Raw genomic sequence first — 18,434 nt, 5'->3', positions numbered from 1 at the left:
CTCGTCTACCCTTTCAGTTTCGCCTGAAGCGTAAACAAAGTTTACTGCGCGCAGAAATTAAAAGTACGCGAAATTGGAGAATCGGCAAAATAACTTATAAAGTTCAAAAAAGCAATTTTAACTCTCATAAGTACAAATATTTCCTTTCAGAGATGTGTGTACTTTCAGAATGTCACTGACTTTAACATAAATTTCCTGTTGGCCACTTCTTGAAGAAAAATACGATAAAAATTCGAGAATTATAATATCTTGTTTAGTTTTGGTAATATATCCTAGCCTCATTGCATTATTTCATGTGAATTATATTTGGAGGGTTCACAAACAGAAGTTGCGAAGACAACAGACACAAAGTGTCCTGTGGTTTACGATCTGACTTCAAAAGAATTTTAACCTTGAATGTTAGGATGCTCTTAATTGTCAGAAGCTACTAGCCTTATGAAGAGAGTCCTTACTTTAGAGAAAGTTGTACTCACCATTAGCTTGTTTAGCTTGATAGTTAACTTCTCATTTTAAGATTTTAACTTTTAAGTTCCCTTTTTTCGTTTGAAAACTGCGAGAGAGATTAGCTTTCCTTGTTGTTAACTTCATGTTGTTAAAATGAAAATTAAAAATCAAAAAAAAGATAAGATTACAAGAAGAGAAAAATTAAAAAAGAACGTAAAGAAAGTCTATAAAACGCGTGTGGCGAAAAGAGTTATTTCCTTTCCTGTGTTTCCCTAAAGACACGAAAAATACTTATCAGATTAGCTATGTGAAAACGTACAAACCAAGATGATGTTTTTTATTTATTCAATAACTTTTATTTTTACAAAAAAAAATCCTATTTCAAATTAACTATTATTTTCATTATCCAAAATCCAAGGTAGCTATGCCTAGCATACCCTTTGGACACGACGTATACTGCTATTAGCCAATAGTTGCTTAAACAAATGAATAAATCTTTCTCTCAAACAAAAATGTAGAAATGCGTTGCCCATGTCCATAAACTTGGATGACAATCAATCTACAATCTCGGATAAAAATATTGAGACGAAGACAGTTTTCTTCTTTATTTTTCAAATATGGGCGAAACTGTTAAACGGTCACCGGAAGGCTTCAAAGTCGTTACATTTGCACACACATAGACCAGGCAGACAGCGTTAAAAATTTGCTAGGCACATTCTGTAGCACGCCGAAATAATCCACGTCGGGGCCTACGAAAGCCTCGAAATTCGTGAAAAATTGTGAAGCTGCCGTCAGCAAAATTAGCACCTTTTAAGAGTTTGAAATTAATGAAATAGTCCTAAGTCTGTTCTGAACAGTGAGAAGGAAATTTTGACAAGTTCGAAATCTGCGAATCTAATATAGAGAAATAGCCTACGCAATTACTTGTGGTGGCGAACGTCGAAGCTGTCTTGTTTCACCAAGGTCGTATCTATGTTTCTCCCTTTACAGGGCTCAATTTTTTCCTATTGTGCATAGAGACCAAAAAATACCTGCAATATTAGAGGAGACAAAGGTTGGATGTTCTCAATTAATTGTTATAAAAAGAGAATTTGAAAAATTCCTCAGGATGTTGTTAACATTTGGTTAGCAAAAAGTGACTAAATTTTGTGCAAGTTGGTCACGGCAATTGTTTGTTTGTTTTTCTCTGCCCCAAGGTATGCGCGTGTGTGTCTATTGTTCTCAACACCGAATGTATTATGTCACACTAAACGTCTAAAAAATTGACAGAACAAAGAATAATTGCAATGAGTACAGAAAAGATTTAGCTAGGAAATTCACAAAGCAAATGTGATGTTTGGGAGCAAGTTAAATTAAAATTTAAAAAGTGTTATCGTGAAAAAGGGTATTTTCCTTATTTCAGGGACAATCGAGATGAAACACACGCAAGTTTATGAATGTAACAATAGTCAGTGTTGTTTCGATCCGAGGGCGACAAGTGAAACTAGCGACGACTGATCGAAAAGAAAAGCCGTCTTCTGATTACAAGGTTTTTTTATCTTAGTGTTAGGACGATCAGAAATAACCCATTTGTTATCAAGATTAGAGGTACTTGTTACATTTACATGAAGAAAACCGAGATAGTCTACATACAAGCATGGCAATAGTTAACCAATCCACCAACCAACATGTGCAATATGGCAACAAAACACCAGTACAGCTGGCTATGGTGTGTATAACATCTATCAAATTGGTGTTAGAAAAAACTTGGACTTAAGACCAATACTGAAATTTTAGGGGACCCTTTAACTGTATTTCAATATTGACATAGTGAGCTGATGTTCCATAAAATTTCGTGGGGTTAATTTTAGTTTGTTAAAAAATAGGTTTGTCTCAATGTTTCCGCACCCGATTGTAATTACAATATGGTTAGTTACAATATACAGAACGTCAGATGGAACATGATCGAACTTACGTCTCAAAAAAAAAAAAAAAATTCCCACCTTTCACCTGTTATTTTTTGTACACCATTTGACATAAAAGTTAAGACACTGATGTTTGCTCAACTAAAGAAGAGAGTGATGCGTTGTGATATCATGAGAAGCTAGATAAGTAATCTGAGATTGATCGAATAAAATGATTTAAGGACCCTTGCATGCAATATATTGCTTGCGGTGACAATATGTTATTGCTTAAGAGTGCATTATCAAAGATTAATCTTAATAATATTGTTGTTATTGTGAACTTTTTTGTTAGTTCTCCATTTCTGATTAAGCTGCATAAAATATTGGACAGCATTTGGATGTTCTTTTATGCATTTAACAACACTATTGATAAGTGTGACGCTTCATAATGCTTTTTTTTTTAGATCAGAACGTTGAACAAGTTAGATTCTGTTATTCCCTATTGTTGTAAGAATCATATTTGCCAAAAATCAAGTAATGCTATTCTTAAAAGTTTTTGTTAGTACGTGGAAAATCCACGAGTTTGCCGGTCCTCAATTTGTCGCTAAATATATGTATTCCAGAGAACGCTATGTGGGACATCTTTAGCACAGAGTAGCGATCGGCTACAAAATATGTGTATTGATATACGAGAAGAATTTTTAAAAATAAGTGTTTATCAGTGTAGAAAGTCTCTCGTTTGACAAAGCAAGTTTCCTTTATATCAAGTATTTTTTTAAAAAGCTATATTTTCTTTGTCAACAGAAAAATGTATGTTAAGGCTGAAATACACTTTTTCGATGGTGGGTATAAATTTCAGACAAATTTTTCTTGCCATGGAACAGCACCAGTGGAGTTAAAGTACGCACAAAATTTCGCATCATTTCTGGAGTTGTTCAGATGAGATTACTCTCCGTACCCTCTTTCAGAACACCACCCGTTCAATCTCCGATCCCAAGGAACTCTTCAACACATGCCACACTAAATTATCCACCCTTTGTGTCTCCGCCGTTATCGCTTGTTTTACGGAATATGTACCGACACCCAATGAACATATATCAAAACACTTATCAGAGTAGAGAAAGTTTGTCAGATCTCAACCCAGAAAGTGAGGGCTCACAAAGTGCAGGGTAATAATGTGTGACTGCTAGTTTAGTACGTTTGATAAATTACTGAATGAAATATATATTTTCTTTTAATCGCATGTAAATAGCTTCGCAAACTTCAGCGATGAACTGTGATAAAGTACTTTTGTGAACGCGAAGTAAATACTGTAATTCGGCGTAATTTATCCCACATGAGAAAAACTTCAAAGTTGCAGCTTCTTTGACTTTAGCAGGAATTGGGTCTCGCAAATGCGTTTTTTTTTTCTCAATGTCAACTTCTATGAGATTTAGGAGCTCATCAAAAATATTCGGCGGCATTCTTAAAAATCGCGTATACTCTGCAATTTCCTCTACACGCAGTTCATACATGAGAGTATTGTAGATGCCAAATTCATTTCGCCTATTTAACCACGGCTTCACCCATACATTTCTTTGCTTTCTTTTCCTACGTTTGGCTCTCTTTTTTGATAAAATATACACAACAACAGCAGCTGCTATTTCTTCTTCAGAGTCCATGTTGCAAAGAAAACATGCTCAAGTTTCATGTTTTTAATGATAGTGTATCCGCGCGAAAATTTGTCATTTTTAATGTCATTGGAATGTATCATTGGAAAATGATCATTGAAAAATGATAGTGTATTTCAGCCTTTACGAGAATGTTTTGTTGATAATAAAGCCTACATAAAGAGTTTTCCTCACGGTCACGTGTTTATAAAACGGATTTGGGTGAATTTACCTAGTTGTACTATTTTAAGATTTGTTTCAAAATTGATGTCGATCGGTTTCATTAATTTGGTTTGAGTGGAAACTCTCCTTGAAAGTCAATTGTTTTAACTTTTATTTGCTCAAAAGTTTCTTGCTACAATCATTATACTACAGTAATGACGGTCTTCACCTAACCTCGTCCCCTGGGTGAAGACGAATCAAAGGTCGATCGATTCAATTAATTTGTTTACATATTGAATAATTAAAATATATCATAGACGATGCAAGCTTTGCGGATTGGACGGATGACAGGCTAGCGTGAAGAATTTATTGATACAAAGCTCTGCAGGGCTACACGTAATAAGGAATTCTCGCGTTGTTGGGTAGTCTCTGATGTACCTAATTTGAAAAACTTGATATAATTGACTGGTATTGGCTCTTTAAATAGATGTAAATTTGAAAAAAACATGATTTTTACACATCAATCACGGAAAAATTAACGAAGGAAATTTTATTTGCTGCGCAGGTAAAAAAATATAAAAAAAGATAAATATAATTATTGGGTTAAATATAATTGAGGGATTTTGTTTCTTCTAGGACACCCGGTGTTATACATTAGAACTACAATTTGAACTCACATTTTGAAGAAAATGGCTAATTCTCTGTTTTACAAAAACATATTTCTGTAAAGTTAACTAGCTGCAATCTCTACAAAATATATTGAGAGCAGTTAGTAAATCTCGAACTTTACTAACACACGTAGATAGGTATAGAAAGTCACTTCTTTACCAAATTGACGCAATTTGAACTTGTCAATACTCACAGCAGACTTAGTTCTTAAAATTTTATGTTATTTCATTAAATCCAAACTCTCAAAATGTGCTAATTGTTGCTGACGTGAATCATTCAGTGAAGCGGACGTGTTCAGGACGTTCTCTTTACGACAGCATTTTTCACCCTGTCGTAAAAAGTGCCATAACTTTCGATCTACGCATGCGCATTAGCAGAATAATGCCGCTGACCTCGCGCTTTTTGATGCGTCGGGGCGTTAAACATGTGAGCTGCATTGTGCGCTTAACCTCAACAGCCAATCAAAACGTAGAAGTCTACTTGATTTTCAAAATAATTTTTTAATGACTTTTTTTGAAGATGGCTAGCAACAACGGCCTCGCTTAATTTTAAAGTTTTACGCACAATTGAATTAAAGCATAATTTCAAATTGATAAAAATATGTATTAAGATAAGTCATTGATAAGCCATATGTACATTGATTTTTCTAGAAGTTAATATAAAAATATATTAATCAAGTGATCTGAGTAAAGAATAAATTAATACACGAATCAGTGGAGGCAAAGCGATAACCTTTTTACTTGGACACATATAAGCAGGACTATGATGATGATGCTGTCACATGTTGTTCTGACGTAATTTGAATTGTTGTCTGCGCTATATAAATATTGACTAATCTCAAACTATTCTGCAACCTAAGCAGCAACGAATTCTTTCCATTTACATCAGTAAAAAATAGCCAAATGGAAATGTTTTTGGCATATGCGATAAAAAGCGTGGCGCGTTTTGCGATTCGACGCAGAATGCTTTTGTATGACAACCAGCCTTTAAAAAAGTGAGAGCATCGTAATCTAAGCCGTTGCCTATCTAATCTATACATCTACCACAATCTTCCAAAATCTTTGTTCCTGAAGATATGCAGGTTATGGTTTGTTTAGTAAATCGCAACAGGCTGAATTTACTAATTTTTGTGTATGTATATAAAATACTTGGAATTGGTTTTTAGAATTGTTAACAATAAAACCCAACATGTAGGGGTGGGTTGGTCCTACCTATCACCTATCACAATTCATCATTAGGAAAAACCTTGTTAAGCTGTGGCATTTTTTTTGAATACTTCCTGCATGTTTTAGATTTCGCTAAAGAAAGTTCTTCAAAAATAGATCCTTAAAGCTTTGCAAGTTTTAAATAGATACTTTTAACCTTCGTTCCACTAATAACAATTTTGTGGTTAACCAAGTTGAAAAAATTGAATATTTAAAATGAGAAAAACCAACACTTTAAATGCTAATTTTAGCATGCTAATGCTAATTTTAGCATGCCGGTGCGAGTGGTTGGTAGTCGAGTAGTTTAATTTCCTGATTGCAAAGCAAAGAGGTTCTAATTCAAATCCTGTGTTTATCATTTTTTTCAGTTTTTTAAATTTTTTAATTTCAATTTTCTTTTTTTTTTTAATTTCTGCCTGACTAATTCCTGACAATTATTAAATTTTTTCTCCATTGTATAATATAACTAAAAAAATAAATGCTTTGCTTAGTTGTTAAACTATGATATGGTGACCAATCGAACGAGGGCTGCCGCTTAAAAATTTAAATCACGAAATTAGGCAATTTGTTCTAATTATTTTTAGTATCGCCTTTTTAACTGAGTTTGGCATAATTAGGAAATTTGGAAAAGGTCTATTATGGAAAAAATTGATTAATTAATCAATTTTTCTGTCACTTTTTAAACGCAGAAAAAGGGGTGAAAATTTTTATCGAGCTAAACTTGGTAAAAACACAATTAAAACATTTTTTTTTTTTGGAAATTACGTTCAAACATTTTCCACCAGCAAAAGAAACGGTATTCTTCAGTTTTAACTTTAAACGGTTAGTATCAAAGTCATTTAAACGCTAGATGGACACATGTGTTTCTTGTAACGAAACATCAAAAATAAAAGTCACAAACTGCAGCTTAATACAGTACACCTGTTTTGAAGTGGTTCTTTCAGCCATTAAAGCGTAAATGAGCCTTGGTAAAGAGGTTGCCAAAACTGTGAGAAATTCATAATAACAAAACGATTAGTCAGCAAGTCAAAATGACGTCATTGAGGCAATTAATCGCATTAACGTGAGTAGTTTTAGCTAATAACTGCTATGACAACTAATCAACCGGCGGCCGTAAAAATGTTAAAAATTGTGTGTACTAGATGGCTATGCGTGTGATCATTTTGTTATTTCCTTCAGTTTTCTCCATCGTACATTGAACAATCAAATTTGGTTTACTGATTGATGTATTAATATATATTATGTCGTTTAGATGTTACAAGATTTAGTTTAAGCACCATTATATAGGTATTGATATTAGTAATTTGTGTTTTGTTTCTGAATAATTAGATCGCCAATTGATTGTTACTGTCATCGAAGTTTTCGGCCCCGTCCAAGAACAGACTAATTAATAACTCCTCGTGATAGTGGGTTATACCTTGGCTTACGTATTCTCGTCAGTTAGTAAGAATTTTTATTTTTCTCAACTCACCATTGTTATTTTTGTTTAAATGAAACGAACCCAAAAGATCGTTGCGATTTATGATGTGCTACGTGACTAGATACAGATTAGATGTCAATTGTCTCGGTAATGAGAAAACTATACCAACTTTTTAAGTCCCATATTATTGACATACTTGTTACTGTAAGCACTAGAATTTTACAAAAAATATTGTTCCTACATGCTGTGTCACTATTCTCCATCCCCATGTGGCATAAACACTCGTACTTTTTAAAGGTGGGAATATGAGTTTATGTGGTCACAAGTCTATTCAATTATTCTAACTACTCATCCCAGTAATGTAGATTAACAACCTAGGCACTAGTGCCCATGTCTAAAAAAATCACGCAATCCATGGGAAGAAGGTTGCTAAATTAAGATTATTAGCATGAACGGCATAATTATTAAATTAGCGGTGAGTAATAATGAATCAATTATGTTCGTTATCTAGTTTAGACAAAAACTTCCTGTTTCAATGTGAGAGTATAATCACGCATGTTTTCTAATAAACGGTGTTTCTCCATCCTAGGATTGGGAAATACTTTTTTTAATAATTTTTCGCTGTGTAATAACATGCAAGTGTAAAATGTTATGAAAGGAGGGATTATTTGTTTTGCACGTTTTTCTTTCGACGAGCTGAAACATAAACAAACTTTCTATAAAATCCTTCTAATCGGGAAAATATAATAACTTTCGTTAGGATTATCCTTACAACCTGATATTCACAACACATGAAGAGAAATCATTTTATAAATTTTGGACACGTGATTAATCTGATTTTCCGATTTTTTGGGATTCTACCCAAATATCGGAAACATGAAAATATGTTAAATAACTTTTATTTGGCTGTCAGATTTATGTTCAATTTAATCATTCAGACCGACATTTTTTCATGAAACACAAATAAAAAGTATACTAACCTTATTATAAACACGAGTTTCCTAAATACCTTAAGTTCTATGAAGAAAGTTAATATTCTAGCTGCTCTTGTGAGTAAAAACGAGCTAACTAATAATCTCTCCATTCATAAAATGTTACACTAGCATGTTATCGTACGCCTCACGTGCAGAATTAAAAAATAAAATTTGAAAATACGTATCATATTTAATTTGTTGGTAGTTTTCAATGCAACAGTATATGACATGCCTGCATAAAAATAATGTGTGCTCTTTTTAACTAAAGTTTTAGAAGAAGTGCAAAAATCCTATAAATTTCTTAACTTAGTCATTACCTATAGAAAAAAAATTGACATAATTTAGGTATTTCAAACTTTCCTGTGGAGATAGTTTTGTTTATTCGAGTTGTTAGAAAAGAAATATATGGAAAAGGTTGGCGCAATCTTCTTTACCTGCTCTCTATTTTTTATATATATATATATATATATATATTTATTGATTGATTTTTCGTCAAGTTTGTGTACAGTAGTAACATAAAACATATCAACAAATTAAATAATTATTTACACGTGTTTGCTCACGCAGGGAAGAAAAAACAACATCGATATTTTCACGTAATGTATTGTAGTAACATGGAACACAAAAATCAAATATAAATTTAAAGTTTGTCTAGCTTACTTTGAACCTCCCGAAAAACATTATTGAAGGAGGAGGTTTAGCAGGTTTGGAAGGTATAGCAGAAGTAGAGAAACAAGAACCCCCTGAAATCGACCTGAAAACGTTCCCAAATGCAACCGTAGTATAGTAATTGCTAGATCTATCTTTTGAATAAACGCTTCACCTTAATTTACCTTAAATTAGAATACATCAAGACCTTTAATCGACAGTAGGTAGGAATAGGCGTATGATATTTTGAAAGTAAAGCTAGGACACTGAGCTTTGGGCTTTAAGGTAATTTGTTAACCCCCTCCATCATAAGCGGAAATTGAATCTGTGTGTTTACAGCTATTTAATAATAAAAATTAAAGTGTTGACTGTCAATTTACTATCGACAGTCAACACTTCAATTTTTTTGGGTAAAAAATTGGTTAGGTGAGTGTAAAACTTTTGTAGTTTCAAAATCTAGTTTCTATTTTTTTGTTCTGTTTTTTTTCTACCACCGCTTGTTAAGCAGGAGAAACTTTTGCACGTTTAATAACCTAAAACCTTTTTGCATCAAAACAGAAGTTCCAAAGAATGTTTTTAAAAATAACAATTGGGGTTTGGAAAATAGAAAGCATGGCTATTTTAAGGACAAGCCTTTGCGTCACTGGGTAGACCAACTGAACGTTTTTTTAATAGACATTTATGTCGCGCTATTTCCGACGTTCTGCGATAAGTCGGGAACGAAGTTTCTTTTCGGATTCTGCACTACAATGTAACCCATCATTTCAGGTTATGCGCATGAGCATGAGAATAGTATAAATGCACGTGTTGTATCCTCGGCCAAGCCTCGGTCTTTGGTTGCGTTTAAAGCAACGCAAACTTTAACTGTCATTATTATTAATTGATGCAACTTTCGTTGGTACCTCACCGGAGCAAATAATCAAAGAAAATGTTGGCGTGAAGAAGAACAGACGAACATCGACAACTGAAAGTGACCAGCCTCACGGTTTTCTTTCTTGGAAAATACGCACAAAAGATGCAATCTACATTTGGCCGTGGATACTGAGAAAGTTTTTAATCCAGTTCATGGTCACAAGTCGGTTGATGTCAAGTGCAAAGATCTGTGATGAATATGAAATATGTTTTATAAAATATGTCATGCAATGTACCACTCTACCAATATACCAATACCTACAAATATAACAATTTACTCCAATACTGTTTTTTTTTTTGTTCTAACTTATTGTTAGGAAGATGTGAAAAGAAGTGATTTTTTATCCAGTTAAGTAAAGCTAAGCACTGTACACATAAGTTGGAATGTGTTCCGCTTTGCGTTGTTTCGATTTGTTTTGTCAAAGTGTTGTCAAAGAGTTTTTCATAATTATTTCATGACCTACATTACTTAGTTTCTTAGCAACATAATTATCTTAAGTGATTTTAAATGAAAATCGACTAAAACACCAACCTCGTTCTTTTTCTTTTTTTGGGTATTGCGCGAGGTTGTTTAAACGTGTTGTGAGTGTCGAGTTTGGTATCTTAAAACAGTACTAAAATAGTTAAAATACTCTCATTTAAAAAGAAAATAATTAAAGAAAATAACATTTTCAAGTTCTCACGGGCGTAACCTTGCTTACTCCCATCATATACAGTGAGCGGTTAAATTTTCACACGAACTAACATTACGTTACAAACACTATATTTTTAGGTTGAAAAAAAAGTTCCTTTCTCAAAATATGCTTAACAATAGATCAATTAAAAGAGGTAGATTATAGCTGTAAAAGCCTATAATTATAAGATAATTACGTCCTTTTTACTGCATCGCAAAGCGGAAGAATCTGTCTTATAAAGCAAGCAAACTACCTTTCAGAGATTTAACATCTGTATTCTCATACAGCAGGTATGGGTGAAAGAAGGATACAGATATTCTTTGTGCTTCTGCTCATCTCATTACTTTGTCAAGAAGTTCGAGCAAGAAGGATATATCATGTCGAGGAAAATGAACTAGAGCTTTATGGGACAACAAGAATAGAGGATTATGGGAAGAAATCTAGAGATGAGGAATGGATGGAAAGGAGGAGCGTATCAAAACGTATGTTTTTTTAAATGTTGGAACTTATATTGGGGGAACACTGTTAACTAAGTGTATATCGACTGAATTATAACTAGAATCGGGTTTTTTTGTTAAAGTTTAAAAAACCTTGGAAAATGTCGAGCTTCATCCAGTTAACCTCGTCAGGTCCATTACACAAGTTGTGCCGTGGATAGCATACTGAGCGGCTCTACACAGCTAACCTGGATGTGCTTCGCACGGTCTGACTGGCAAATTCTTAGCTAAGCCGTAATAAAACATACGCACACCAAAACAACTCCAGTTTTAAAGGGTGGACGATCCAAGACAAGCTAACCTGATAAGTAATGAATACTTTGACTTTGGCTTCGGCTCGGCTTAAGCTAAATTCCGCAACAAAACTTAACCCTATTCGGTCCCTGACGGTTTTTTTAATAAATCCTTATTACTATCTTATATGGCTATGAAACTTACTGAGTTTCAATATTTATCTATTAGACACCTGCATGCCAAATTTTTAGGTCCCATACCTTTCAGAGGCTGTGATATTGGCCATTACTCGAAACTACCCCTAAATATCTCTATGAAATCCTTATAATGGGAAAAATTTAATAACTCCTGTTAGGATTATCCTTAGAACTTGAAACTTGCAACACAACTTTTGTTTATTAAGAAGAATCATTTTTCATAATTAAGACACGTGATTAACCCGATTTCCTGATTTTGTCGGATTTTACCCGAAAATCGGAAAACGGATTTTCGGGCGATTTTTGGCAAATTTTGATGCGAACCCCAGTAAAATATGTTAAATAACTTTTATTTAGCTTTCAGAAACTTTAGACAGAATGCAAAAATTCGCTCTGGAACAAAAGTAATTAAATTTTAAGCAGATAGTGGCATTTTTAACAAATTTCAAGTTTGTGATGACGTCACAAAAATGTGCTGACGCAAGCAAAAATTTATTGCTGCCATTTTGTTCCTTTTATGACGTACTATAGTACGTGTGCCAAGTTTGATTCAATTTGAACGACCCTATGAAAAGTTATTGAGGGGGGCGGGTTCCGCCCCCGGTCATAGTATGTTCGAAAAACCCCGGACCGAATAGGGTTAAGACAATATATCTCGAGAATCAAAGTTTGTTAAAAAAAAGTTAAAACTTTGCTTTTTCGTATGTTGGAACATCTTAAGAGCAAGTCTTAATTAATTTGTAATTATGACGTCATGGAAACGGAATAAATAAAAATGGTAAAAAGTCTTCCGCTTTTTTCATCAGCCAAAAAATAAAATAAAAAAGAAGTGTTATTAAAACACTATTAGTTACCAATGTGATTAAAGCTATTAGAATGCGCGCCTGATTTTTTAAAAAGACCTTTTTTGGCCAAAAAATAATTCGCTATTAACAATTCCCATTTCTGAAGGCTAAGACCTAAGATGTTTTATGTTTGCTACCATTGTGTAGCACAGCTTATCCCCGTTTTGAACATGCGAGAAGCTTTTCATAACAAATTACTTGTCAGGAGTTACGGCATTCTTTTTGCCCGATTTTTAACCGTTTGGAGTGTGAATGGTGATGGTGGACTGGATAAAAATTTGGAAGTGGCTCGATTAAATCATTTGTCTAAATCTCAGCCAATGGTTTTTCAGATTCCTTGTCACTGACTTCAATTGTAATCTATGCTGTTTTAGGTGCACTTGGACCGACTGGCGCAAGAGTTTTAAAGGCGGCGTTAATAACCGCTGGTATTATACACGGTGCTTCATTGGCTATCAGTACCGCTAAGCTGGGTTTTGACATTTGGTTCGAACAGCATAAATGTTGTGGGGTACACAAAAGTATTTGTTCCGACTATGACGAATACAAGGGAATAAAAGATCGGGTGTTGGCAAAAAGCGAAGAGATCGATAATCATTGGTTAACAGGTGAGTCACTTGAAGATTATTTTCTCTGTCCTAGTGCTAATGCTTCTCCTGCATATTCCTAAACGCCCCTAAACGCCCCCAAAATGCCACTAAACGCCTTTACACGCCCTTAGTTTACTTTACCTAAAAATTCTGTAAAATATGCTTTGTTTAGACTATTTTTTAAACCGTCCAAACTTTTAAACATTCAAGAGAGCTATATTGTTGAAAGAAACGGCCAATGACTACCAGATGTTTCTACTTCTTTTTTCGTTCATGTATTTAGTTCAAAATACAGAAACGTATCTATTTAAACTGAGTCGTCTCAACACCTATATGTACGAGGAGATGAAAAAGATTGACGACAGCATGGGTAAACTTGTCAAAACATTGGACAGTGACTTAGAAGTAAAAATTAGAAACGCCAGATTCGATTTGCAGGTTTGCTATCACAGTTTATGTTTGTCCAACCTCGTTCCCAGCGTCACCGCCGCCGCCGCCGCCGCGAAGATACGATGCCCACCGCGAAGACACGATGCCTTAGGGACGAGGTTGATGTTTGTCTAATGAATATTTACGCTTTCAAATGCTGTTTGTGTGTTTACTTTGGGTCACAATACTTTTTATAGAAACTACACTATAAATGTGTATGTAATGTAAAAAAATTAGCAAAGGCGCTATTCTCGTGGTAATCCCTTCGGTTTTTTGTTAATAATCCAATAACATTGGTGATACTAGCTAATTTTTTTACATTATATACACATTCCGGAGTAAAATTCAAAATCTTAAATTCCCATTTATTTCTTTTTAGAAAAAATTGGAAGCCCATAATGCATCACTTTCAAACTTGACCTTGGTAACAATCACTATGAACAGCATTTTTTCCGACGTTTTTAATAACGTTCTCAGGGCGTCGAGTTTTGTTTCAGACTTGTTTATGTTGCGTTGGGTTTCACAGAAATGGAAGAAAATGAACGTGGGTTAAATATTTTATATTTTTCTTTTTTTTTTTAGATAAATTAAACAAATAGTTTTTGCAGAAAATTTACAATAAGGCTATAAACTGCTACACTTTTATTGCGGCAGCGTTCTCCTAAAATATTCCCAATTGTATATATAAAACTATTTTTTGTTAGGTTCCTGTAGTACGAGCTCGAAGCAACGCCGTTTCAAGCAACGCAGGTGTCGTACTTAATCCATCTTACATGCAAAGAGCAGGATGGTTTATCAAAGGAAACTACAAAATAGCTGCAAAAGCGCTTACGTTTGGAGCTACAACCATTTTCACAGTGTACGCATCAGGTACGTTGCCATAGTAACATGTTATCACACTGTAACAAAGCTCGCACGGCCAGAGTTCGCACGCTTGTATGTGTGACGCATGCTTGTCCCTAGGATTCCATTTCTTTCTGACTTGTTATTACGTAGGAGTCTCAGTTTCAAGCCAAAGCATCTGAATGTGGATTTTTCTGTTAATATAACTTGTTCTTTTAATGAAAATTCAGTTCATGGCATAACTTATTCTTTTCCACAGTTCAAGATATACTGTACGTCATAAAGACCATTGATACCTGCAACGACATTCGCGACGGAATGAGAAACGCTTTAAACACATGGAAACCGAAGGAGAATCATACAAACTATTTGTTCAAGGAAGTTGTCGACTTAAAGAATAATGTGACAGCTGTAAGTTTTTATGGCGAGTTCTTATTTACGTAACTTAAGTAGCCACGCAGCTCAATCTGTTCATCATCCTTTCGCGCCTTTACGAACGAGTTTTGCGAGTTCGCATTTGTCTGTATTATTGGCCTATAATTATTAATACGCACGAAAAAAGTGATGTGTAGTCACGTAAATTCTTGCCACATTTTTAGGAGTACGACCTTTTAAAATCATCCCTCTACTCAACGAACTTTACTTCTTTCACTCGTGAAGTTATAAAGCTCATGGAAAATGCATCAGATGCTTCTACGATGAAGCAAGTTGGTCTTGATCTCACTGATTTCAATACAAGAATTACTACGGCTAACTTTTCATATACAGAATATCTAGTCCAAAAAGCCACTCTGGCGTTCAGTAAGGTCAAGTACAAGTTGACATGTCTAACAAAGAAATTTAACACACTAAACTACGCTGTCGCAGAATGCAAGAAAGGTACTGATACCCTTCATAACTTATTCTTGAATGCTCAAAAACAAGAAATAAAAGATGCCAAGGATTGCGTCGATAACGGGTATATGACCGAAGAACAAGTCACGTCTTGGGTGACCAGTAAAATGAATGAGACGGGCTACCAAACAGATTGTATCTTGAATGATCAAGACAAAAAGAAGCTGGTTTGTCAAAACTGGGTAGACAATTTAAGCGACCAAGCTAATGCAGCAAAGGAAAAGATCAACGTGACGCAAGTCAAGTGGTTTATTTACACTTCAAAATGTCCTCCAGCTGATCTCATCAACGATACACGGACATCCATTTGTACGGCGAAAGACAGCGACAAAACGTTATCGCAGGTCCTAACGTCTTTTTTTAAATACAACATCACACAAGTGGAGACAAGTTACAACAGCTGCGCGTTATCAACTTCTAGAGCCGAGCTGGTTTGCAGGGACAAAAATGACGGATACTTTTTCGACGAAGTCGTAGCTAAGAATAAACTCTACAGTGAAGCAGCCATTAAAGCAGTGTACGATAACTGTCCTCGACCTCAGATTACGCCAAGCGTAGAAAAGTCTATTTGTAGAAATAAGGCTAGAGGTCGAGATTTGACTAACCCAGCGTATGAATATTTCATTGAAGAGTATGGTATGGAGCAAGTTCAAGCTGCTTATAATAAATGCGCAAAAAAAGATTCGCTTGAGGTAGAAGACTATCATCCCAGGTTTAGAAGGTATGTGATTGTCCATCTTTCTTCAGGGGTCGCTGTGCAATATGAACGCAGAGAAAAAATAATATTTGTACTATTTTTCGCGCTCGCTATTTGTCATGCATTCTCGCTACAAAGTACGTGTGCGAGAGTCAATGCAAAAATTTCTTGCGAAACTTTTTTCTCGATCATTCTTTACGCGCGAAAATATCCTAAGTTTAGGCATAAAAAATTTTTTTTTTTTTTTTTGTGCACAATAGACAAGGAAAAACGGATTTTAAACACTATAGGATTCTCATGTGCGTATATTAAATTTCATAATTTCAAGAGGAATAGCTTGTTACTACATGTCGTGGGCGATGTGGTCCTTGTAACACAAGTCTCTGGTCCTTGTAAAGTCTTTGGTATTTTTTTAAGTCAACACTGCAAGTTTTCATCCAGTAATGGTGCTTCATTAGCGTAATTACCAACCTCGTCCCTAGGCCCTTTCTGACAATCTCATTTCTTCGTGCCGTCTCAGATATAAAAAAAGCGAAATATTGCCCCGGGAACGAAGTTGCGTAATTACGAAATGTTTAATTTTGCAGGAGCAAATTTCACAAAACTTCTAATAACATAGCAGTAATCCCCAGCTAATGTTTTTCATTTCTAGCCATCGTAAAAAAATCGCGATCGAAGATGGAAGAACAGATGATGACCGTTTTGACGACTTAGACGACACCGATAAATTTGACGACAACGATGACGAGGAAGCGAATGTCGTTAGCGACGACAATGACGATATGTATGATGATGATGATGATAATAATGATGATGATGATGATGCTGATGATGACGACGACGATAAGAAAAAGAAAAAGTAAAAATCTGAACTTGACAAGAACAATTTTTTACAAAGACGATTTTTACAAAGACAATACTCACGTATTTTGGACTATTTATTTTATTTCGTACATGCTATATTACAATTTTTTTGTGGCTATCATTATATTACTTACTCTCGTTTACATTCGTTATTTGTATGTTTTCATGTTAAGTTACTGTGATAAACGTTAGTGTTCGGCCAATAGGGTTTGAAAATAAATAAGTACTTAAAGATATGATCCTCATGTATTTTCGAACCTGAAAAATGGCTGAAACAATGGAACATGAACTTTGGAAAAAGAAGAAGGGCGGAAAACGTTTCAGATTTTACTATCAAGCAAAGTGATCAGATTTTATCAAGTAATACAAAACTTTTTTCACCTTTCTTCATTCTTTTGACTGTCGTGTGCATTTTTCCTTGTACAACGAAGAATTAAGTACGTGGATACCAGTTTATTATACCAGTCGCTAACCCGTAAAAAACCCACGGGTTTGCGGGTCCTCTAAATTTCGCCAGTCGTGCATATTTCCCGCATCACTATTTCATGCGTTTTGTTTGCCTGTTAAGCTGCATGGAAGTCATTTTTAAAATACGGTTATTATATTTTCTCCGACTAAACCAATATATTCTATATCAATTGGAATACAAAATTGCACTCCCCTGCAATTCGCAAAGATTTGGTTTAAAACCACTCCCAACAAAATCAGCGCCAGTGTAAGAGAGCTAAGTAACGCAACCTTCCGTATAAAAGAAATTGGAATAGACTACCTCATAGTTCAGCCGAAAACGACAAAAAGTCACCCCGGGTAAGTTGGAAGGAAATATTACTTACGTCATGTTGCGATGCACTTTATTCACTTGTTTGCCAGTTTGTTAATGTGTTCTAAAAAAAACTACATTTTCTATAAATCTAAGAACATCTTTTAGTTAAAAAATGCCTTTTTCGACCCTATGTAGTCCTGGTAAACCAAATACAAATAAGTTCTAGAATGCAAAATCTCAAGCAATCTTTCTTTATAAATTATTATAGATATTATAAACAGTTGAATGCAACATTTTTCACTACCTGGATAATTTTTAAATTTCAAAGAAGGAAGGTAATCGACATATTACTGGTTCGGGAATTAGTTTTTAGAGCCCTATTGTGCATTATTGGTCTCCTGTCTCTACTTTTTAAAATTCTTTATGAACAAAAATCACTTCGATTACCTGTATGACCTAAGTCAATAAGATCTTTGTTGCTTATTTGAAAATACCTTTATTTCTAAATTTTACGTTTAAAATTACTAAATAAAAGCATTCGCAACACGATCGCACACGATCTTCCAAATCCGAAAAAATAGACCTTTCCAGAATTTTCAATTATGCCAAACTCAATTAAAGAGGTCGATACTAAAAATGGCTCGTATCCCTAAGTTCCTTTGCAAAAGGTAAAAAAAAATTACCTAATTTCGTATATATTTTTATTCGTGAACAACCTCGTCCTCAGGGCATCTTGTATCTTTTCTGACCACGGGACGGCGATACAAACATGGCCCTGGAGGACGCTGGTCTGATGCGAAACCTGATTGGCGCGGATATGTCACATAATTATTGCGTCATACAAAACATATTGGCGAGGTGGCGAGTCTGTGACGAACAGGCGAAAGCTGTTCGTATTGTTCTTCCCGGATAATGAACATTGGCCTAATTAAGTACGGCAG

The 18,434-nt window shown here is 34.7% G+C and overlaps 1 protein-coding gene across 1 annotated transcript; it reads left to right on the top strand.

The window, feature by feature from the left end:
* Positions 1-10,887: 10,887 nt before the first annotated feature.
* Positions 10,888-16,873, top strand: LOC130625643 (uncharacterized). Its single transcript, XM_057440744.1, has 8 exons — positions 10,888-11,122; positions 12,788-13,021; positions 13,287-13,441; positions 13,812-13,976; positions 14,137-14,302; positions 14,535-14,686; positions 14,875-15,890; positions 16,519-16,873. The coding sequence occupies exons 1-8, from the start codon at positions 10,933-10,935 to the stop codon at positions 16,727-16,729; spliced, it is 2,289 nt and encodes a 762-aa protein (XP_057296727.1). The 5' UTR covers positions 10,888-10,932; the 3' UTR covers positions 16,730-16,873.
* Positions 16,874-18,434: the final 1,561 nt, after the last annotated feature.

This window comes from Hydractinia symbiolongicarpus, chromosome 14 (assembly GCF_029227915.1).
Source record: "Hydractinia symbiolongicarpus strain clone_291-10 chromosome 14, HSymV2.1, whole genome shotgun sequence".
NCBI classification, from domain to species: domain Eukaryota; kingdom Metazoa; phylum Cnidaria; class Hydrozoa; order Anthoathecata; family Hydractiniidae; genus Hydractinia; species Hydractinia symbiolongicarpus.
Note: the sequence above shows the minus strand (reverse complement) of the source record. Positions and strands in the feature narration are given on the sequence as shown.

What these genes read in the sequence shown, in the direction of transcription:
- LOC130625643 (XM_057440744.1), top strand. Translation starts at nt 10,933, where the DNA reads ATGGGTGAAAGAAGGATACAGATATTCTTTGTGCTTCTGCTCATCTCA. An exon ending in AGAAATGGAAGAAAATGAAC is followed by an intron (nt 13,977 to 14,136) that starts GTGGGTTAAATA and finishes ATTTTTTGTTAG; the next exon opens with GTTCCTGTAGTACGAGCTCG. An exon ending in TATCATCCCAGGTTTAGAAG is followed by an intron (nt 15,891 to 16,518) that starts GTATGTGATTGT and finishes TTTCATTTCTAG; the next exon opens with CCATCGTAAAAAAATCGCGA.